Source organism: Rhinatrema bivittatum, chromosome 17 (assembly GCF_901001135.1).
Source record: "Rhinatrema bivittatum chromosome 17, aRhiBiv1.1, whole genome shotgun sequence".
NCBI classification, from domain to species: Eukaryota; Metazoa; Chordata; class Amphibia; order Gymnophiona; family Rhinatrematidae; genus Rhinatrema; species Rhinatrema bivittatum.
In genome coordinates this window covers 28,324,463-28,348,109 of record NC_042631.1, presented here as the reverse complement: position 1 = coordinate 28,348,109, position 23,647 = coordinate 28,324,463, and the positions used below count along the sequence as shown (strand labels likewise).

Genomic DNA, 23,647 nt, shown 5'->3' with positions numbered 1-23,647 from the left:
TGATAAACCCATCTGGACAAACACTTCTCTATTATTGCCATGGCTTCTGCTGAACCTAATTTGATTTCCCTAGCCTTGGTTTTTAACAGACGTGTGGAATATTTTTATTTTTCAAAGTAAAGGAAAATTGTCTAAGTCCAAAATACAATACTTTAGAACCATGTTGTTCATGCAGCCACCTCTGGAACGGATGAGCCGACGACACATTTGCTTCATAAAGGAGTGGAAGTCAGTCAGTGAGAAGGCCACTGCTATCGGCAGCACCAACCTGTAGTTCAATATTTAAACCACTAACAGAGCAAACTTCCTCCCACCGTGTGAATGCAGCAGAATGCACAACCCATCTTTCCCCATTCCCTGCTGCACTGAATTCTTTAAATTTAAAAAAAAAAATCTATTTACATTTAAAACTTGTGCTCTTCCAAGTAATTTGCCCTTTGCCTTTTAATAGCCTAAATACTCTGAAAGATTGCAAAACCAGATGCCAGGGCTTCTGTCAACCATCTGTAAAAGATGCAACGTAACGTGCCTGATATTTAAATGTGTGGGTGCCAAGAAATCACCATTTATATGCACCTCCATGTTAGTCCAATAAAAAGGACCTTATACATATTTTTTTGTTTGTTTTATTTATTTTTCTAGTTTCTACAGAAATAACGTTTAAGCTGTTTGTTCTAACAAATGACTTTGATGCCTATGCAGAGCACCTACTGCCTCAACTGCCATTAGGAGTCTGGCTGGCAGTGAAATATCGTGACTGAAGCATTTGTTCTGCCAGGCAAGCTAAGCGAGGCCAGCTGAAGCCTGTCCTACTTGGACTTGCACTTCAGAAACCATAGAAGGGGACACAGATGGGTAACTGGCAACCTCCCAAAATTCATCATCTCTCCACTTTTCCACTGGTCAAGCAGAACCAGGTCAATAGGTTTTTTTTTTTCTTCCGTTCACCCTCCAGTGCACAGTCTCTCTCTCCATGTCTGATGCCTTTGTTCATGCTCCCATCACACGGTCAACCACACATGGCCTCTGGTGCTTCCTCCGTGTCCTCGCTGGCCACGTACTGTAGCGCATTCTGTGGTCAAGAGAGCCACTTCCTCAGGTGCTGGTCTTTGCTCCAAACCTAATCGGACTGAGACTTATCCTCCCACCCCCACCTAGCTATTTCAATAGCTTCTTTGCCCTGGCCAACACCTGGGCTTGAGCCTGGAATCAAAGCCTACAGCACCGACCTATGAACCACCAGACCAACTTGAATAGCATCAAAGCTCATCTTCCCCCCATCGTTCACTTCACCCTGCTGATTTTCCTGATTGCTTTATATAACTTTATTGTTAAAACTAACATGTACATTTGTATATATATCTCGTATTATCATCCCCTGCCCTATTAACCGCTACCTGTTAATGTTATTATTGTAAAGCTTGTTCTAAGTTATTATTACTATTATTATTATTATTATTGTAAAGCTTGTTGCTAAGTTATGTTACATTGTGAACCGAGGTGATGTTTTGCAAACGTGCCTCGGTATATAAGAAACCCTTAAATAAATAAATAAATAGCTCAGTCTCAAAGCTTCTGTCTCATTAATTAATGACTCGGGGTATTTTTTTTTTTTAGGTGAAATCAATAAATACAAACAAGGAAGAAAGCACAAGTGATGCTTATGAATGCCTTTGTTTTTAAGCACTTTTCAGCTTTAGGCCTACTGAAAATGACCTTCAGCCTGACTGGAGCAAGAGAATTCTCATGAGGGCAGATACCAGGCCCATGCTCCACCTTCCTCCCAAGTTTGGACCAAATCAGAGAATTATTTTTTCTTGCTTGGGGACGGAAGAACACATGGATATGCCAAAACAGTCCTAAGCGAGTGTTTTTTGTTGTTGTTTTTTTTTTTTAAACATAAAATTGAAAAGTAGGAACTGCAAATATTTTGAACAGAGCTGATGTGAAAAATGAGAGGGGCTGTTGCACTTGTGCTGGGACTTTGTGCTTGGCCTTAAGCAAAAACAAGGATCAAAAGAAATAATGACCTCTAGCCATGAAGGGTTATGTTAGTCAAGATTCACCCCCTAACCTAAGTGCGCCAGTCTGTGTCCCAAGCTAATGTTTGTAGTGTCAGTGGTAAACACAGATAAGAACCACAACTGCCAGGATCTCTCCCTTATGATATCGGAGGTCTCCTTTGTGGAGAATGATGCTGTTGACCGTTTAATGATGCAGTACTCTTCTTCTCTATGGGTAATTTAGTGTGGAACAGTGGAATCGAAATGCTTTCAATAATGAAAAAATACAGACTGGTTCCTCCTTCAAGAAGAGCTCAACAAGCTACTGCACGGAGGCAACACCAAGTTACGGATAAGAAGCCATTCATTTCATGAAAAAGTAGTTCTGGTACACAGAATGTATGCTTTCAAGCTTCTTAAAACGGACTGTATGGATTTTCTACGATCTGGGCCATTGCAGAGATAGGGTCGTCTCTGGACAGTAATCTAAGAGCGACAGGTGACAGGTGACAGTGAATGGTCTTTAGTCTGTTTATGGAAAGTGCTGCAGCACACTTGGTAAGATTTTGATTTAGCTGCTTTCATTAAAATCTCTCTCTATAATCTGATAGGATTGTGGGTTGGTCACTGTCAATCATGCTCAGAAATGCATATTTGCCCTGCCTTTTCATGATTGGCTCTGTGTCCTTAGGTTGTGCTTTTGTTATTCTATCCAAACTTGTCCCTTAGCAATCATAATTAAAGAAGAAATACAATTAAAATGGTTCTCCTTCTGTATTTTTCCTGGGGATGTGCACCTGTGTAAATCCCATCCCTGTAGCTCAAACAGGCAAATAAGGCAATTGACTAGAGTTGCCAGAAACCTTTAGGGGATGGCAAAATCCTGCCAGGGGGCGGCTTCTGTGACAGAGCCAGTGCTGCCAAAGAAGGGGGAGCTGTGCTGGAGTTGCCTGCAATAGGTAAGTTCGGGGGGTCCTGACTGAAGGCTCATCTAGCGTGCCAAATGCTCTTGCACCGGCCCCGAGAGCAGAGGATGTGCACTGTGAAGCAGCGTGCGTGCTTTTTACACCCTGTGCCATGTACACGCATCGTCTATCCACTGCAGGGAAGTGGGTGTTCCCAGGCAGTGCAGCGGATCTATCTGTGCGTGGATCTGCCGTTTTGCCCCATCGCATTTGATGGGCCTTTGCATTAATAAGTAATATAATAATGCTCTTCACTCCAAAAAATTCAGAAGTTTGTTTTTTTTTAAAGCAAAGCACATGGAGACCTACACACTATAAGCTAAGAGGAAAGGAAATCACAATTTTTGGACAAAAGCCCAATCAAAATGTACTAACTGAACTGTCCTCGGCTTAAATGTGAAATTATTTCTTTACTATGATCTTCTGCCACGTTTCATTAAGATCGTTGCTGAATTTATAGTGCACTCAGGGAAAGGCAAAAGAGGGAGGGAAAAAAAAAGTCTTGGGCACGTGGGATCCTTAGATCTTCAGGTTTTGCAGAGTCAGCACATTGGTGTAATGACAGCAGTTTCTATAAGAGATGCATTTCTGGGATGGGGATGCTGCTGTGGGTTCCTCCTTGCCGCTGACAGTTTGCAAAGTGAAGACTAGATGGTGCCTGCCCAACATAAAACGAGGTGATTGGCGTACTCAGTCAGCATCATTTCAAAGGCAGGAGGTGATATTACAGGAAAAAAAAAAATCATAGTCCTCAGGACCATTAGCCAAACTAGATGATCGCCTACAGCGCCACATTTGGAAGGGCATAAAAACTGTAAGAGGTGGCCCAGGGTCACTGGAAGAACCCATCCTGCCGGTAGCCCAAGAGTGCAGGAGCTGCTGCCAGTGGGTAAGCCTTGAGGATGGGGGTAGAATGAAAGTTGCTTAGGGTGCCTGATGCCTTTGCACCAGCCCTGATAGTCCTACTTTCATATACATAGTTGCTAATAACACTGTATTTGACTAATGCTGCCAATCTGCAGCAATAAGTAGTGGGTGGGAATACATATTCCATACTGTACTATAAAAATTCCCCTGTCGGCCATTGTAAATGTGCTGAGAGCTGCACATCTGGAATTCAGAACTGTGCTGCTCATACGCCATCTAGTGGTCACCAATAAACACATCAGGGAGACATGGAATTCTGATGCAAAACTGCCTTAGTTTGTCTCCAGTGAGGTCAGCATCACATGTTCCTGTGATAGCTCTGTCCCTTGACACTTTCTGTACATAAGAAAATGAGACCAGACCCAGGGCCCATTTTACACCATAGCTCTTCATGGCAAGGGTGGTGGATGGTGCGGAATAGCTTTCCAATGGAGGTGGTAGAGACAAAAGGAATTGAAGAAAGCCTGGGATAAGCACAGAGGATCCCTATTGGCAAGGAGGTGAGAGGGCAGCCAGCGGGAGCCTGTGTGCATTGCTCCTGGAGGGAAGTGGGACAGGGTCCCTGTCTGCTGTCATTCTGTGAGCCTGGTAGGAGCACAGTTTGAATGTTACAGGATTGAAAAGAACCCGAATGGCACCCTGGGCGAAAATTGTTGATGGTGCCCCCCTCTCTCAGCTGATTCCCATTCCTTGTTGTGGATTGGGCGGGGGTGCATGCAAGTTTTCTGTACAAGGAAGTGACAGAGGCAAGGGATCTCCCCCTTCTCCAGCATCCTCTCCCCTGCCTCTTACCCTTCCCATCATTCTCTCCCCTCTTAACCCTATCCCTAGCAAACACCTCCTAACTTGTCCTGCCTCCCCCTCCCCCCCCAGCACCTTCCTCTTGCTGCTGCTACCACATCTGCCCATCCGTCATGTTCCCCTTGCCTTCTTCCCAGGAAGAATACCAGTTTAGCAGCAGAGCCGCTACCGCCACTACTTCCTGTCACTGCCAGCCCTGCAAACATATTCCGAACTCGCAGTTCCCTTATGCTCATCTCACGGATGGCAAGATCACCGCGCAAGAAATGCTCGTCCCTGAGTTCTGAACATGCATGCAGGGGATGGGGGAGGAGCCCCGGACAGGTCACTGAATCACTGAAAAGGCCTCATCTGGAAACTGTATATCAAAAAGGATGGAAGTGAAAGGCAACCAAAATGGTGTGGGGCCTGCACCAAAAGTGTTCCGAGACTGAAGGACCTAAATATGCACACACTGGAGGAAAGGCAGGGGTGACGTGAAACAGACTTTTAAATACCTGAAAGGTATTAATAATGCACAAGAATCAAATTTTTTTTGATAGAAACTGTAAAGCAAGGGTCATAATATGAAGCTCCAAGGAAGTCGAGTCAGGACTAGCCTCAGGAAGTATTTCTTCATGGCAAGGCTGGTGGAGGCATGGATTGCCCTCCCAGAGGTAGTGATGACAAGGATGGAATTCAAAAGGGCATAGGATAAGCACAAAGAATTCCTATTGGATAAATGGAGATGAAGAAAAGGGTAATTCGTGTTGACAGAACAGGGCAACAATTATCCTATGAATAAGATAAAATAAAATAAAAAAATTGTTGGGAAAACTGGACCTGGGTCTTTTTCTGCTGACATTTACTATGTTACATACATCAGAATGGAAATGACATTGAAAATAGATTTTGCTTTAAACCAATCACATTGAAAATATATTTCGCTTTAAACAAAGGAAAGAACAAGAATTAGTGATAAGAAGAGTATTCTGCACAAGAAAAACCAATGCGAACCACTAAGCCTTTCATTGTAACATGTCAGAGGCTATCATGGAGCTTCCTTAATGGTTACAGTAGAGATGTAGAGGGGGCTAATGGCCTAGCAAAGATTGCTCCTGAAAACCAGACAAGGATCTACACAACTGTCTGTTTTCAGCTCCACTATAAGGTACTGCAAACACCTTAAGGTAAGTTTAACAAATAGGAAAGATACAATGGTTTGCAAGAGCAGTATAATCCCTTCCAGATCTGACCCTGGAGAATGAAAGGACACATTTCCAATGTCAAGAACCTGCATTTTTAAATGTAATTTTTTTTGCAGGTGCGACTACAATTTTCAGAAAGCAAAAGAAAAAGATAGAGGGTTGCCAATAGTCTGATTAGAAGGAAGGGCTCATATTTTGATTAAAAAAAGAAAATACCTAGCCTGTCCATTTGCAAATCAGTTGGCCTTTTGGCTAGGATCAAATGCAAGGCCTGAGCCTTGGTCGGAGGCTAAAGATGACTTGCTTGATCTTTTGGCGAAAATTCAGAAGCAGTTCGGTGGGGGAGAGAATTAATGCACTGTCCCCTGACCCTAATGGATCAATGTTCCAACCATTAACAAAAGAGGAGGATTAAACCTCTTGCTATGAGAAGAAAAGAGGGTTCGCACTCACAAAGCGGGGAGTAGCTGGCTTGTTACGGCGGTTACTACCCCAAACCAAATGTGCCTGATACTTCACTTTCGATGCACATCCAGCATGGCTCTCTGCTTCAACAGCATGGGAGAAGACTGATACTTCAGGCATATCCAGCATAGCTCCCTGCTTCAACGGCAGGGGAGAAGAAAAACAACCAATAAGGGCTGTATAACATAGTCTGGGTAAAACAAATAAGCATGGGTGTAGCTTGCTTATTGGGGGGGCTACTACCCCTAACTAATCAAGCTAGATATTTCACTTGGATGCAGCTCCATCACTGCTCTCTACATTAAAGGTGGGGGTGGAAGGGAAATAGAACCAAGAGCTAAGAGAAACAGATAAGTATGAGAGAAAAAATGTGTGAAGCTTGCTGGGCAGACTGGATGGGCCATTTGGTCTTCTTCTGCCGTCATTTCTATGTTTCTATGTAAATAACAAACAACTACAAGCCCCAGAATGCAATGGAACGCAACGCCCGTTAAAACCAAAAATGTCAAGGCTTCCCAAAAGGGAAATTCGTATTTGTAGCTATCTAACGGGCTCCGGTGGGCGCGGAGCTCGGTGCGGGCCGAGCACGTGACGCCTCGGCGACGGTAACGCCAGCGCGCGACGCGGCGTGCGCGAGCCGGTTTGTCCTGTGGGGCGTGCCGTAGGCACGCGTCTGGCAGCCGGAAGTGCGGGAAGCGGAGCCGGGGGTCGCTGTGCGTGCAGTAACTATGGCTCTTTTGCGTGTGGTCCGGCCGCGGCCCCCCCGCCGGGCTTAGCGTGTAAACGGCCGGGCAGGAATGGTGCGTGGGGAGCGGGGGAAGAGTTGGAGCGGCGTCGAGCGGAGCCCCGCTACCGACCCCGGCCGGAGGTGCGCGACTGAGAGCAGCCGCGGTGCGGCCTGAAGTGAGCCGGGGAGCCGGGGCCCCGGGGGGGGGAGTGTGGAGGGATTCCGACGAGAGTTGACGCCGATTGCTGCCCCGGAGGCAGGAGGGGAGAGCGCGCAGTCGCAGCGGTCCCGTAAACTCCCCCCCCCCCCTTCGTCCTCCTTCCACCTTGGGCAGCGCTGTGTGTGGCCTTCCTTGTTGCCTCTCATGGGCTCAGGCGCTTAAAGCGGAGCGGCCCTAACCTCTGCCCGTCTTCTCTGTTCTGCCTCGTAGCGTCTTCCAGCCGCCATGGCCACGTCCTCTGAGGAAGTGCTGCTGATTGTCAAGAAGGTGCGTCAGAAGAAACAAGACGGGGCCCTCTATCTGATGGCTGAGAGGGTGGCCTGGGCCCCCGAGGGCAAGGACAGATTCACCGTCAGCCACATGTATGCAGACATTAAATGTAAGGCTCAGACGTTCTTTGGTTATTGCGTTGCTTTTTGCATAATAGTCACTGTAACACATGCCTTTTGGATGGTTCTCATTGTAAGGTAACGCTGTACATAATGCGTTAGAATTCGTCTACATATTTATGTCTGTTCTACGAAGGTGGATACTCTTGTTAGTAACTATTAAAGTAATTGAAATCATAACTACACTTACAAGATCAGTAAAAACCTAGTTATGTCATCGTTTTGGTTAGTGGTTTTCCTCTCGATTGAACTCAACTGTGATGCTGTGGATCACACGTTCAAGCAGCATTGTCTGAATTATCAAAAAGGCTGCTCACCCGTAAAAATGTTCCTGGTGGTAATTTTATGATGGGTTTGACAGTTGCTTGGTTTGGATTGTAAATATTGCTACCCTTATCTTAAGGCTTGGGGTAACTAGCACAAAGTGGCAGTTACTACCAAAAGAAACTTGCTAGGCTGACTGGATGGACCATTTGTGCTTTTTCTGCCATCATTACTGTTTTACTATGTCTTTATTTCTCTACCTTCTTTTGTGTAGCTCAGACACTGTAGTGACAGTATTTTGGCTGGTAGATATGAACCCTTTGGAAAGTAGTACAAATGGGCTTTTAAGGTAGCCAGTAAGTGTTGCTGTTGTGCTATGGTTGGGACACCATCCAGGTGCAGAGAAAACTGCATTTTCCCCAGCCCAACTGGTCTTGAGGAACAGGTGCTTGTTCTGGGCATTGAATCCAGGTTTTCTGTACACATTGGTGTAAGAATGTTTTGTTGGAGCAATGAACGAGTTGTACTAATTAATAGCCCACATGATAGGGTGTGCTATGCTTGTTTCTAGGCAATGTAACAGAATATATGTTCTTAAATAATGACCCATAAGGAAAGGCTTTTCCTGTCACTTAATATTTCTAAGAAGGGCATACCTGTGGGCTCCCAGTTCAGGAAAGCATTACTAAACAGAGTGCCCAACAATGGTCATAAGTGCTTTAACAAATCATAATGTAAAAATAGCTAGTATTGATTTAAGAGACACATGTTATTGTTGAGATATACAGGCAAGTTATGGTGGTTATACTTTGCTTTCTGTAGCATTAGTCTGGTTATTGTATGAGGGCCCACCCCTGCATTCGGATATCCCTGTTTAAATGCTCTGAGAAGGTGGTATTCCTAAAGTTAGCACATGTTAAGTATCATCTGCAAAGGAGACTGCAGAACCAAATGTTAATACTCATCATTAGCCATGTGAGTGAATTAATTTTTGTGTACAGAAAACTCTAAACCCAAATTATGGGGAGTCTGAAAGATAATGTCCATATTTGTCTGTAATACTCAGCTGTACTGGCCCTCAAGAAAGAGGCTATGGAATGCATTTATTGTGTTCTTAGTGGACAACTCAAGCTCTTAGCATCAAATATTTTTTTGGCAACTCTCCCTTCATACGGTTTTAAAAGCCTATTTTTATTTTGAATAAAAACACCTGCTCCTCCAAGCTAGTCTCTAAAGGAAAACAATGTGCATATGTATGATGTCTAATTGTGTGTGAAAACCAGTAAAGCAAACTATGCATTGCTGGTTTGCCTCAATATGATATAATAATTGAGCTTTAAGAGACTGTGTAGGTTCTAGCCACATTCATGTGCAAAGCAAGGAGGCTCAAGGGATTTCATGAGTAGGGAGAGGAAGAGCTGCATTCATGGGAAGGCATGTTGTCTGGGCTGCAGTGGTGTGTATCTATCTGAATTGGGGGCATGATAACATCTTTTCAGGTGTAAATGTTGTGATTCTTGTAATTGGACGCGCGCACGTATGTTTTAGGTCAAAAGATCAGCCCTGAAGGTAAAGCTAAAGTTCAGCTTCAGCTGGTCCTGCATGCAGGGGAGACAACCAATTTCCATTTTTCCAATGAAAGCACCGCAATAAAGGAGCGAGATGCCGTGAAGGATCTTCTCCAGCAGCTGTTGCCTAAGTTTAAGAGGAAAGCCAATAAAGAACTTGAGGAAAAGAACAGGTAAGTGGGGAGAAAGTTCATTCAAAAAAATACTAGCATTGCGTGGCATTTCCCTCATTTGTTCTTTTGCATCTTAAGTAGCCCATTGGTCCTCAAACTGGTCCTTCAGGATCCCCAGGTCAGTGAGGTTTTTCAGGAAATCCACACTGAATGTGCATGAAATATATTTGCAAGCACTGCCTCAATTGAATGCAAATGATTTAGTATTTTAGATTTAATAATTCACCTTTTCAAATCGAAGCTCAAGGCATGTAGAGTTGGTAGGCCCCTTTCTTGGAGGGCTTACAGTCTAAGGGCCTTGTTTGCGAAGTATTTTCCCCGTAGACACAGAATGGGGAAAAAGCCTTAATAAATTAGGCCCTGAAGCTGTGAAGGGTAAAGTGACTGCCCAACGTTACAAGAAGCATCAGTGGGAGAAGCAGGATTCAAACCCTGGCTTTCCTGGTTCTTAGCCCACTACTTGAAATCACTAGGCTACTTATAAGCCTTATGCATATTCATTATGGATATCCTGAAAACCAGACTGATCAGGGGACCACTCCTTTAGCCCTAATGATGCAATTTTCATATTGCAGCAGGAAAACATATGGTGTGGTGCAGTAACTTTTAGCCTTCATGGGCCTCATTGTGAAAGCCATTTTCATGCATAAAACATGATCACCATGTACGTAAATGGCTATTGTAAAAGTATGCGCGTAACCTGGTTTCACATTTACTTTTAGCATACTGGTGGAGGGTGGAGTTGGGACTTGCACATCCATAAGCATGTATGTTAGATCAGCTGCGGCTTTGTGCATATACCAGGACACTTGTGCAGATTTTCAAAGAGGTAAAGTCTGCGGGTGAAAGGTACACAAAACTCCATAGCAGTGATGTCTTTGTCTGGAAAGAGCATTTTGCTCTAGCCTACTGAGTTAACCTGTAAGCCTAGACTTATGAATACATCAAACTGCTTTAAAGGATATTTAAGTTTTTTTTAGATTTTTAAGAGTTTTGAATGATACCAAAATTCATTCATTGGTTTATTCTGTTTTCTGGTAAACTTTGTTTTGTTTTGCTGCAGTGCCAAGCTCTACTAGCCATGGTAGCCCTGGAGAAAACTGGCTTGTTTCTACATTCTGATAACTTTTTTTTAATGAGTGCAATGTAAAAATTATTCAGAAACTGTATGTTGTAAAATATACTTTTCATCTTTTTTTCTATTTGGTTTTAGTGTATATTATCGAGAGCTTTTTAGATTGGGTATTTAACTGGTTTATCTTTATTTGGGTTGCTGGATTGAGTTCCAAGTGAGTGTTAGACTTGAACCATAAATCCATCTGGACATAGGACCTAGGTGGCATCAAATATTCGCTGTGCCAGTGTAGCTCGATTGAAGAGATTTGCCAGGATGTAGAACGGGCACTAACAGGTTGCTCTTGATTTATATATTTTGGACTCTGACGCAGATAAGCTTGCTCAAGTGTTCCATGCTGTAGAAATGCGACTTCATACACTGAGGGGAAACGGGCTGGTCCTGCTACCATTGTGGGTCTTAGTATCAAATTATTGGCATTGACACAATAGATGATGCAAATGCCTAGTGCACTTACCAAAAGATGGTATTAGCAGAAATCTTTCGGATGTTACTGTAGTAATATAGCAAGATTTATTATTTAGTAGTGCAAGCTGTGTACGCAGCACTCTGATGTACATGAAAGTGTTAAAGTTGTTACATTTTAAGTTACAGTAACATAGAAACATACAATCTTTACCTGCCATTATATTCTAAGGCTCACGTAATCTGCCTGTTTATCCTTCCCATGGTAACTCGCAGGTCACTCCTATTACCTTCATCTCTGCATACCTTAGCATGTGCTGTGCTTATCCTATGCTTTCTTGACTTCCAGTGCACGTTTTGCTTGGGAAGCTGTATTGCTTATCTACTACCCTTTCTGTGAAGAAATATTTCAATATATTATTCTTCAGTGCATCCCCTTAGAGCCCCTCCTAGTGTGGCCTCTTGTTCTAAAACTACTTTTCTGCTCCTGCATTATTTATACTGGTATTACTTCCTTTACACTTTAGGATTCATCTGGTCCTTGCATTCTTTGACCTTGATCGTCCAGTGTAATCACCCTTAGATAAGAACATAAGAGATGCCATGACTGGGACAGACTAAGGCCTATCCAGCCCAGCATCCTGTCTTTGACAGTGGCCAGTTCATTTCATCAATGCCCAGCACATCCCAAAAAGTATATTTATTTCTTGTTCACTCCCAGGGAAGCACTGACCCGGCTTATGATTGTTTATGGATTTTTTTTTCTCCAGCAGCTTGTCCAAACATTTTTTTAACCACAATTATGCTCGTTTCTTTGACCTCTGGCAACAGATTCCACTGTTTGATTGTGGGCTGAGTGAAAACAGTCTTTATGATTTGTGTTGCATCTGCTGGTTGTTAGTTTAATGGGGTGTGCCTCTGTTTTAATATGTTGAAGGGGTAGATTACCGTCCTCTATTTACCTATTCTACCCTACTACATTTTATAAACTTCTGTTGTAACCCTCTCGTCTCTTTACCAAGCTGAAGAGTCCTAACCTCCTTTAGCCTTTCTTCATAGGGGAGCTGTTCTATCCCCTTTTTTGCTGCTTTTATCTTCTCTTTCTGCTATATCTTCTTTTTGAGATGGGGGCAACCGGAACTTACACAATTCTCAAGATGTAGTTGCACCAGGAATTGATAAGAGGCATTAAGATATTCTGTGTTTATTCTCCATTCCTTTCCAAATAATCCCCAACATTCTGTTTTCTTCTTTGACTGCTGCTGCGCATTGAATTAAGGATTTCAAAGTATTGTCCTCAAGGACTCCGAGGTTCTTTTCCCGGGTACTGATTTCTTTTTTTTTTTTTGTAATGTAAAGTTTATTGAACAATGCGAACAGCAATACAACCAGTACAAGTGTGTATACAAACAACGCTAGTGAAAGCACATACATATCTTACTCGAAAGGCAGTCACTGATAAGATCTCATCAAGAACCCATTAAAGGTAGTCCACTGTACATTAGAAAACCAAACATATGTCGAATGCGTAGTTTACGCTACATACCAGACCCCAGGTATAAAGTGCAAAGGGGAGTATGTGCAGTTGGATTAGGCAACTACGTAGCATACCAGATCGCAGTGATGTGTGAGTGACTCCCATCATTAATACCCAAATACTGATATCCCAGAAATGTACATAATACTCTGTTACAAAAAAGAAAAAAGAAATAAGCAAAATACAACAAATCGGCATTGAAATTAGGTTAACACAGCTGGGGGACAAAAATCAACATTAAGAGGCATGAGACCCAACCTTCGTCAGCATGTCCTCCCTCCAAGTAAGATACGGTTGCCACAACCGATAAAACTGTAGCAACTGACTCCGCTTTTGAGCTGTGATCTTGTACAGGGAACACATAGCATCAAGTTTCTGATAAAGAACTTCTCTATCAGGGACTCTGTCCTGTTTCCAGGAAGCCGCCAAGGTACATCGCGCTGCTATACAAAATTGATTAATTAACAGACACTCATATTTGGAACCATCAACGGACATATTGAGTAATCCCTGAACAGGGGTTAGAGTGACCTCTTTATGCAAAGTATAGAAAATGGTATCCATAACATCCTTCCACAGTCTCTGGACATGAACACATTCCCACCATAAATGAAAAAAAGTTCCTATTGAGCCACACCCCTTCCAACAGTGGGCATCAGAACTAAGACCTGCTTTATGCAATCTGTAAGGTGTTAGGTGCCAGCGAAATAGAACTTTATATCCGTTTTCTGTAAGGGAGGTTGCAACGGAACTACGTTTAGTATTTGAAAATATCTGATCCCACTCCTCATTTGCCAATGGCCGACAGAGCTCCACCTCCCACTTGTGAGTATATGCGGGTTTCCCTGGCAATGCACCCTGCAAAATCATGTATATCTTGGACAGTCCACCCTTGATACGGTCAGCTAGGTCACACCAACCCTCAAATTGGGACTTCCCCCTTTGAAGTTCTACCAGGATTTGTTCCTTAGTCAGGAAGTGTCGAATTTGGTAGTAATAATAAAGGGTAGAAAGTGGAATAGAGTATATCTCCTGAAGGTGTGAGAAAGACAGTACACCATCCCCCCCACATATCTGCCCTACAGTATGCAGACCCCTCTCCCTCCAATAATGAGCAGAGGTCGAATCCCAACCGGGAGAGAATCGAGTGTGGTAATAGAAATGAGTGTGGCAAGAATATTGTCTGCGTCCTATAATAAGAGGTTTCCACTTCCCCCAGCACTGAAGAGTCGTTTGCAGAGGAGTAGTAATAATACTGCCCCTTATCCTCAAGGTCGATCTAGGTTGCCAAAGAAGGGCTTGTAGGGGTATGGTGCCCAATAAGGATTGCTCGATGGCCACCCATCCAGGCCGCTCAGCTTTTTTATACCAAGACAGAATACAACTAATTTGAGCAGCGGCATGGTACCACTGTAGATTTGGTACCCCCATCCCTCCTCTCAATCTGTGTCTGTATAATGTCGCCCTCGCTACCCGAGGGGGCCTCCGCTTCCAGAGGAATGCAAAGAAACGTTTCTGCCATCTTTTTAGTAGGGCTGTCGGAATGGGTATAGGTAAGGATTGAAATAGATAATTAAATTTGGGTAGAACGGACATCTTTAAAATAGCTATGCGTCCCGTCCAAGTGACTGGGAGACTATCCCATATATCTAAATCCCGAAACACTTTAGCCACCAAGGGAGTATAATTCAAGCGAAACAAGTCAGTCAGCTTAGGTCCGATAAAAATTCCTAAATATTTTATCTTGGCACCCGCCCACTTAAAAGGAAACTGTTGTTTCAACGGGACCACTTGGTCTGGGGGCATAGAAACATTCAACACCTCCGATTTAGCAAGGTTCAGTCGAAAGCCAGAAACCAAACTAAATTCCTGAAGATGAGCCACCACCCCGTGTAATGACTGTGCCGGGCTAGTTAAGGTAAATAAAATGTCGTCCGCAAAAAGTGACAACTTATGATCCATTGTTCCTACACGGACTCCCATAATAGTCCCCGCTTCCCGAACTTTAGAGGTGAAAGGCTCTAAAAACAAGGCGAATAATAAGGGGGATAACGGACATCCTTGTCTTGTTCCTCTCTCAATTGGGAAAGGATCAGAATATACTCCATTAACCTTAACTCTGGCTCTCGGCCGATCATAGAGTTTAAGAAGCCAATTGAGAAATTTTGGGCCAAAATTCATTTTCTTTAATGTTTTAAACAAAAATTGCCAATGGACCATGTCGAATGCTTTTTCAGCATCGACTGCCAACAAAAGCGCTGGAGACTCAGTCCGATTGACTTGCTCGATGAGATCCATAATTTTCCGTACATTATCTGCCGCTTTCCGCCCTGGAATAAAGCCAGCCTGATCCTGGTGAACCAATTTATTCATAACTGAGTTGAGGCGATTGGCTAAAATTTTCGCAAGTATTTTTAAATCTATGTTGATCAAAGAGATCGGTCGGTATGACCCACAATCCGCAGGATCCCTCCCAGGTTTGGCCAATATGGTAATACCCGCCACATTCGCCTCAGATGGCAGTACTGCCTCCCCCTGCAGGGCGTTAAAAGCGTCCAGTAAATAAGGGGTAATCTGAGAAACAAACTTTTTATAAAAAGAACCAGTATATCCGTCCAACCCTGGGGCCTTATTAGGTTTAAGATCCTTGATAGCATGTAATATTTCCATGGGTGTAACAAGACTTTCAAACCTCAACCTTTCAGCCTCAGAAAGTGTCGGGAGGTCGGTATCCGCTAAGTAAGCATCAATATTAGCGTCTACTATTTGAGTATCCGCTGAATATAGGGTACCATAAAATTGTTGAAATCTATGTTGAATAGCTTCAGCAGAATCCAACATAGAGCCATCTAACGCTTTAATGCGTGTAATTTGGCATTGTGCAACTTGGCGTTTTAATTTCCGAGCCAACAGTCGTCCCGCCTTATTGCCCCACTCAAAATGTTCCTGACGAGCTAGTTGCAACTGGTGCGCTATTTCTCCAGCTCGCAACAGGTCTAAAGCGTTACGAGCTTGTTGAAGGGAAGCATAGACCCTGGTGGATAACGTGACTTTATGTTGTTTTTCGAGACATGCAATTTCAGACAACAGCGCATCAATTTTTTCGCCCTTCACCCTTTTCTGATAGGAAGCTTGTGATATTAATCTGCCGCGCAACACCACTTTTAAACAGTCCCACAATACTGGCGGTGAATGAGAATGTAGAGAATTAAATTGCTGATAATCCGCTATAGCATCCTTTAAGGTTTGACAAAACGGTTCATCAGCTAGTAAGGTGTCATTCAGGCGCCAAAATCGGAGGCCCGCCTTTTTATTATGTAGATGCAATGTTAAACCTATAGGGGCATGATCGGACCAAGTGATAGGACCTATCGTTGGTTTCACAGCCTGTAGACTCAATACCTTATCTATTAAGAAGTAGTCTATACGAGAATAAGTTTTGTGGGGAGAAGAATAAAAAGTGTAATCCCTCACATTAATATTTCGGTGCCTCCAGATGTCTATCAAATCTCTATCGCGAAGGAACTTGCGGAGGGATTTACGATCGTGCGATGTACCTCCTCCCCCACCCGCTGAGTTATCTACATGAGGTTGTAAAGTGAGATTGAAATCACCCCCTAATATGAGGTACTCAGGGGCTAGGTTATTCAAAACCTCTCCGAGCTTAGCTATAAAAGCGTGTTGGTTAGTATTGGGAGCGTAGAGATTGAAAAAGGTGTAGGTGGTCTTCTCCACCAACAATTGTAAAACCACATATCGCCCCAAAGGGTCAGCCACCGATTTAGTAACCGTGCCCTGGATATCTTTGTGGAGTAAGATACTCACTCCTGAGTATTTCGCAGATTTAGAGGCAGCAGCATGAAACTGATGTGGGTATTGAGCCCAAGAGAGTAAATGCTCATATCTTTTCCTAAGATGAGTTTCTTGAAGAAACAAGATATCAGCTCCCATCCGCTGTACATCATTGCGGAAAATCCGCCGCTTGTGAGGATTATTCAGCCCCTTAACATTGAGAGACCATATGGTTAGTTTGGCCATGAGATAAAAAATAAAAGCGGCTCCACTCGGCCATCCCCCCCGAAAAAAACTCTGACTGGGCATCTACTGGCATCGCGAAATCCCGCACTCTCCCCACGGGGACCCTGCGGGGTGAAAACATCATTAGAATAATGCAGTGGATCAGAAACAGATAGAACAGTAACTCCCAAGCGCTCTGTATACACGTGCAACTGAAACGTTGTTGTGTTTTCTGCTCCCACTTGCCCTCCCCCCCCCCACTCCCCCCCTCCCCCCCAATTCCCAGTGCACTCCACAGATATGTGCTAAAAACACCCCTGTGAAAGCTATGAAGGGCAGTATCATCTGCAGAGCCCACCCCTACCCACCCCCGAGCCTCAATCATTACCAGGCAACCTGTATATATATATATATATAACCAACAATCAAATTAACAAGAAATGGTAGCAAGCTCAGTCCCAAATTATGAGACATTCTCACACTCCGCAACACGAGTCCAGCCAAGTATGTACATCCCTGGAACTGGGATAGACCGCTCATCCCGCTCCTTTATCCTGGGCAGGAACACGGTCTCCTGATTGTCTCCTCAGACGTTTGCCTCCATGTCTCACCCTTTGCCAGCGGGGAGTTTTCCATCAGAGAATTGGATGGCTTCTTTGCAGGAGCAGTATGCTGCACCTGATGCCCAGCTGCTTTTAGTACTGCCACCGCTCCATCCACTGTCTCCGTTTTCGTTGTCGAACCATCTATGGTAATCGCAATACCTAAAGGAAATAACCAGCGGTACCGGAAACCCTCCTTGCGCAGCACCGCCGTGACTTCCTTAAATTCCATCCTTTTTTTGAGAGTCATGGGGGACAAGTCGGCATATATTTGTATGTTGTTATTCTCCCACGCCCAGGAATTGCGCTTTCTAGCGATTTGAAAAATGCTGTCTTTAATAGTATATTTAGTGAAACAGACGATTATGTCCCTAGGCTTACCGGGTAATTTTTGTCCCAGGGAGCGGTGAGCCCGGTCCAATTCAATAGTATCTGCTGATAACTCTGCAGTGCCGCCGCCATCTTGAGCAGATAAAAAGGAGCAAAATCTCTGAATCGTGGCCCCACAATCAGCGTACTTCTCATCTTCGGGGATACCTCGAAACCGCAGATTATGACGCCTCCCGCGGTTATCAAGATCTTCTAATTTTGCAGCAAGTGCAGTATAATCCGCCTGGGTTTGGGCCGAATTGTGTTGCAACTCCTTAAGCTTGATGGCATGCCCCTCCAGCCTCACATCACATTCATCCGTACGCCGCCCGATCTCTGCCATCTCCTCTCGAATCTCCGCCATAGCCTGCTGCAGTTCCTGTTTATATTCTTTAATTTCGCGGCGCAGGTCCCCGAACCAGCATCGGAATTCCTCCCGTGTTGGGTGAGTAGAGGGCACTGCGTCTGTCTCGCCCGGATCCCGCTCCTCACCAGAATGGCGTTTGCTCGTGTCCGGGGCTTCAGAAACATCACTAGGCCCGCCAGCAGCATCGTCGTCAGTAACATAGGCAAACTGCTTCAGATCCGGCCCCTTTTTTTTCTGAGCCATCGCTAATGTTGCGGAGAATGATCGCTGCTAATTTTAATCAGGTTCGCCGGGTTAAACGCTGCGAAAAAGCTGCAAAAAGGCTCGGGGTGGGCGGGAGCTCGAGGTCATGCGGCCATCTTGCTCTGCAGCGAGAGCGCCCCCCCCCCCCGGGTACTGATTTCTAATACAGAACCCAGCATTGTGTGTACCTATAGTTGAAATGTTTTGTCTCTGTTGGAAGTTTGACGTTTTTCTTTGGAGGGTGGGGGGGAGCACAGTGTTTTTTTGCTGCAGCTAATCAGAAATGGTGCGTTTTCTGAATTCCAGTTCCCTGTATGTACCCGGATCAGTCCAGACTCCTGGGTTTTGCCTCCCCATCAGCAGATGGAGACAGAGAAGTTTTGACTGACTCTGCCCTATACTCTGAGGTGCCACCTACAGTCCGCCAGTATTTCTCTGTCTCCAGCAGATGGTGGAGGTGCAAAACCCTACAGTCTGTAGTTTAGTTTAAAAAAAAAATTAAATTCTTCTACAGCCCTCTTCTTGAATTCCTCCGTTTATTAGGATGTTGAAAGAAGACCCTGTCCTGTTCCAGCTCTATAAGGACCTGGTGGTGAGCCAGGTGATCAGCGCCGAGGAATTCTGGGCCAGCCGTCTAAGCCTGAACTCCCTGGACAGCTCTACGTCATCCAACAGCAAGCAGGATGTGGGCATATCCGCTGCTTTTCTGGTAAGCCTGGCATCTGTCCACGTTAAAAAGGATCTTTAATTTCCAGGCTGCTCTTGGCTTCGGTCCTCTGCAGTGTTTGTAGATGCAGTTTCAAACTATAAAAAGGCTCTGTTTCAAAGGATATGATCCGAGAAATAGAATCTTTTTGCCTTTTTTTTTCTATCTTTTGCTATCATGAAGTCTACAACACTTCTGAAACACGTAAGCCTGTGGTGGGACGACTTCTTTGGATATTCTTTTTTTTTATAAGTGGAATAATGCAGACCTTATTAGTAAAAGGAACATTTCAAAGAAATTAAACAGAAGCTGTTGACATAATCAGAATACAATGAACCCTAACCCTCTTTAACTTGGGTAGCCTGGCTGTTCCACAGTCCTTTGAAATATAAGAAGGAATTAGGAGAATACATTACGTTACATTTCTGAGGCAATGCTCAGTTTTGTGTTTGCTGCTTGTGAAATGTGTGCATTTATTAGGAGTAAAGAAAAAAAAATGAAATTTTTGTGTTGCTCCTCCTTAGTCTAATATTTTACCTTTCAGAAACAAAAACCAAGCAGCAGCTATGCAGTCAAATGTTGCATGTCCTCATTAGGCAGGGGAGGTTGCAGGTGCCAGATCATATTCTGGTCTCTTTCTGCACATCTGGGCTGCAGACGTTGCCCAGGGTTTGGGGGAGGGGAAGGGCATGCAGCTGCTAAGCTCGGCAGGGCTGCTTTTTGCTCTCTTTCTATAAACGCTTGGTTTTGGTCTTCAGATGTCGTTTAATACAGGGGCCAGTTTACCTAGCTGATAAGACCGGATGGAGAAATAAGTTGAACTAGTTAAAATTCCATTGAATGTAAATAGTGATGATGATTAATACACCGTGTACGTGGATTTATGGAATACCATATGGCAGGCAATAGAATGTTAGAACAGGGAACAGTGAGAAAGCTGCACATGCATAGAACAGAGACATTTGACAGAAAAAGACCGTAGAGTCTATAAAGTCTGCCCATCCACACCAGCTAATTCAGTTTTACAATCCCTACCACACCCTCAGAGATCCCCTGTGCTTATCCCATGCTTTCTTGAATTCAGATACTGGGGAGGCCGTTCCATGCATTCACCACCCTCTCTGTAAAGAAATATGTCCTTAGATTACTTCTGAGTCTACTCCTTTTCACCCTCAACCCATGAGCTTTCATTCTAGAGCCTCCTTTCTGTTGAGAGGCTCACCTCCTGTGCATGGAAACCTTGGAGGTATGACCTCTGTCATGTCTTTCCATCTTGCCTTTCCTCAAGGTTATACATGTCCAGATCTTAGTCTGTCCCCATATGCTTTAGAATGAAGACCACTGATCATTTTAGTAGCCACCTTCTGGACTGACTCCAGCCGGTTTATATCCTTTTGAAGGTGCAATCTCCAGAATTTTTATACAGTTTTCCAAATTAGAAGCCTAACAGGGACAATATCGCCTATTTTTTTTTTCTCTGGTGACCATTCCTCTCCCTATGCACCCAAGCATCTTTCTGGCTTTTAATGGTGCCGTATCCAGCTGTTTGGCCAACTTTAAGATCATCAGATACGATCACCCCTAGATCTCACTTTTTTGCATTTAGAAGAATGTCACCCCCTATACTGTAGCACAAACATTTTTATTTGTCCAAGTTATTTTTCCTTAAGAATGATGCATCTTTTGGAAAAGAAGCAGCTTTTTATTTTTTTCCCCCTAGCAGTTTTGTAGATTCTTCCTGCTGCTTTTGTATTTTCAACTTCACTGAAATGGCCTCTGCTGGGGATTTAACATCTTGTGCCTTCATTCACAAATACCTGTGGCTTTTGTAACCTTCTTCCCTTTGTACCTAACCCAGCCATTATATGGGACAGTGCAAAAGCTGTGCGCCCTGAGTGCTGAAGTACAGTGGCTCAGACCTTTTACAGCGATCTCAGTGTTTTGACTGAATTGCTAATATAAATGCAATAATACAGGAGGATTTTAAAGTTTTGCCTATGCTTATCCACACAGGCCGATGTCCGGCCTCAGACCGATGGCTGCAATGGCCTGAGGTATAACCTGACTTCAGACATCATCGAATCCATATTCAGGACGTATCCTGCAGGTGAGGACCGCGTGTGTTGGCTTAAGTTCTGTGCGTAGCGCTGACCACTGTAACACGTGTGATCTGCTTCACTTCAACAGTCAAACTGAAGTATGCAGAAAATGTCCCGCACAGCATGACGGAGAAAGAGTTTTGGACCCGCTTCTTCCAGTCTCACTATTTCCACCGAGATCGTCTGAACACGGGCTCCAAAGATCTCTTTGCAGAATGTGCCAAACTGGATGAAAAGGGTAAGAGCGTCTGAGATTTGCCATTAAAAAAAAAAATCAGTTCTTCGGGAGAAGGGTAAGACCCTCTTTGAGGTGTTTTGTGATCAAGCCGATACCCTTTGAAGGCCTGTCTCCTGAATGCTGATTTGCAGAGCAAGCCGTCTCGTGTTATGGCTTGGGGAGGTGATCTGGGGGCGCCCCTTGGAAGTGGTGGAGTGGGTTCAGTGTGTTCTAGCTGGGAGAAGAAATTCACTTTCCACGGCTGTTATGGAGACTGCTTACAAGATACTGTACAGATGGTATTTAGCGCCGGCTAAATTGCGTAAGAGATTTCCGACCTTTATCTGCAGAGTGCTGGAGGGGGCTGTGGGGCTCTGGGAACAGTTTTGCATTTGTGGTGGGAATGTCCATGTGTTCAAAGGCTGTGGGAAGCCATTATTTCATTTTTCAGGTCCCTAACTTGACAGACTGTGGATCTGGATACCAAGTTGTTCCCGTTAAGCATTTTGAATCGGTCACTTTGAGGCTTGCAATATAGACTCCTAATGCAAATCCTGCTTGCTGCAAAGGGAGAGCTAGCATGTGAATGACACTCCTTCTGCGATCCCAAATACGGCTTTCATCCAGGCATGGCTCCAGAGAGAATATCGCATGGAGCACTCAACAGCGGTTCGACATGGCTCACTACCACACTTTCATGGCGTATGGCAACCCAATGTAGCTTGGTCTTCAGTGGCTGGGAATGCCAGTGTCCAGGCCCTCTCACATGTTCAGGAGCCCCTGTGGAACCTTTTGTGTTTGCTAAGACTTCCTTTTTGATCTATCTCTGTATTGTACGCGACAGCTTATTGGAGCTGGGATTCTTTGGGTGGGTGGTATATCTTATACTATGTCTGCCATTATGATCCAGGGGGGGACTTTGACTCTTTCTGTCTGACTATGTGCTTGATGCGCTAAGTTTCAGGGCGGTCTCTGGGAGTTCGTTTGCCTGTTTGTACACTGATGATTCTCAATAAAACTTTAAATGGAAAAAAAAAAAGGTGGATAAAGAACTCTCTGCTCGCCATGAGCAGAGGATGACTGAAGCACATGAGCTGGACGGCTGGGACTGGGGGAGCTTGCACCGCTGCTGCCTTTTCTGCAACAGTTTTATGAATGAATAGTGCATTTCTGTTTCCAGTGCGGCTAGTGTTTTGCAATTAAAAGAAATAAAATAAATGGAGTATCTCACATGAAGAAATAAATGTTGAAGTTCTCCCAGTTATGCTCATGGGCGTGTTGACTTGAACATTTACCTAGGTTTAAAGATGATTGTCTCTCAAGGTGTGAGAAATCCACTGCTGGACCTGATGGCCTTGGAGGATAAATCATTAGATGAGGTAGGAAGATTTTATAAAATACTTAGATTTTATAACTCCTGACGTGTCATCCTTCATTTAAATGTGTTGGATTTTCTTCCTGTTAGCTTATTACAGCTCGGTCTATGCTTATTACAGCTCGGTCTATGCCGTCAAATATTGTACAGACAGGTGGCAGGGATGAGGCTATAGAAAGAGGAGGAAAACCCCCATTCAAATGTTAACTGGCTAATATCACCTCACGTGGGAGAAGGGGGGATGCTGCAGGCCTTTTCTAAACTGCAAATAAAGCAGTTTGACAGCAAGACACAGTGCAGGGCTTCAGGTGATTTTAATGCGTGATGCAGCTTCAAATCTTTTTTTTTTATAAGGAGCTGTGCTTGCATTAACATGGCCCTGATGACCTAATAGAGAGAGCACATTCTGCATTTCTGAAAGATGGGTGGGTTTTGTGTAGAGACTTCCGAAAGCGTGCATCTGTTATAGCCTGTTGCACCTTTCTTTGCAGGGTTATGGTGTTTCATCTGTGCCATCTACTTCCAGCTCTTCAAAGTCCATAAAGGAGAACAGTAATGCTGCCATTATCAAACGCTTTAACCATCACAGTGCCATGGTCCTTGCAGCCGGTCTCCGAAAAGAGTAAGTGAAATGGTTCAGGAACGGGCGTCGCTGTGCCTGCTGGTGGAACTGTGTGACGATTCAGTGCGGGCACTCTCTTCTTGTGGCATGCTGATATGGGTTCCCATTGAATTGCCCCAGCGTTTTATCTGACTTTTATATTCTGCCTTTCAGGCACTTCAGAGTGGGTTACATTCAGCTACTTGTAGGTATTTCCCTGTGCCCAGAGGGCTTATCGTCTTTAGTTTGTACCTGAGGCAACGGAGGGTAAATTGACTTGCCCAA

The 23,647-nt window shown here is 44.2% G+C and overlaps 1 protein-coding gene across 5 annotated transcripts in view; it reads left to right on the top strand.

Moving 5' to 3' along the window:
* The first annotated feature begins 6,905 nt into the window (after positions 1-6,905).
* Positions 6,906-23,647, top strand: part of GTF2H1 (general transcription factor IIH subunit 1) — a 33,509-nt gene continuing 16,767 nt past the window's right edge. For 2 of the 5 annotated variants that reach the window (XM_029582349.1, XM_029582344.1), the window contains exons 1-8: positions 7,068-7,251; positions 7,506-7,674; positions 9,497-9,689; positions 18,908-19,073; positions 21,084-21,177; positions 21,258-21,407; positions 22,686-22,765; positions 23,253-23,383. In XM_029582349.1, the coding sequence (XP_029438209.1) occupies positions 7,521-7,674; positions 9,497-9,689; positions 18,908-19,073; positions 21,084-21,177; positions 21,258-21,407; positions 22,686-22,765; positions 23,253-23,383 (968 nt within the window). In that variant the 5' untranslated portion in view covers positions 7,068-7,251; positions 7,506-7,520. The other 3 variants (XM_029582348.1, XM_029582345.1, XM_029582347.1) reach the window with 3 other exon arrangements.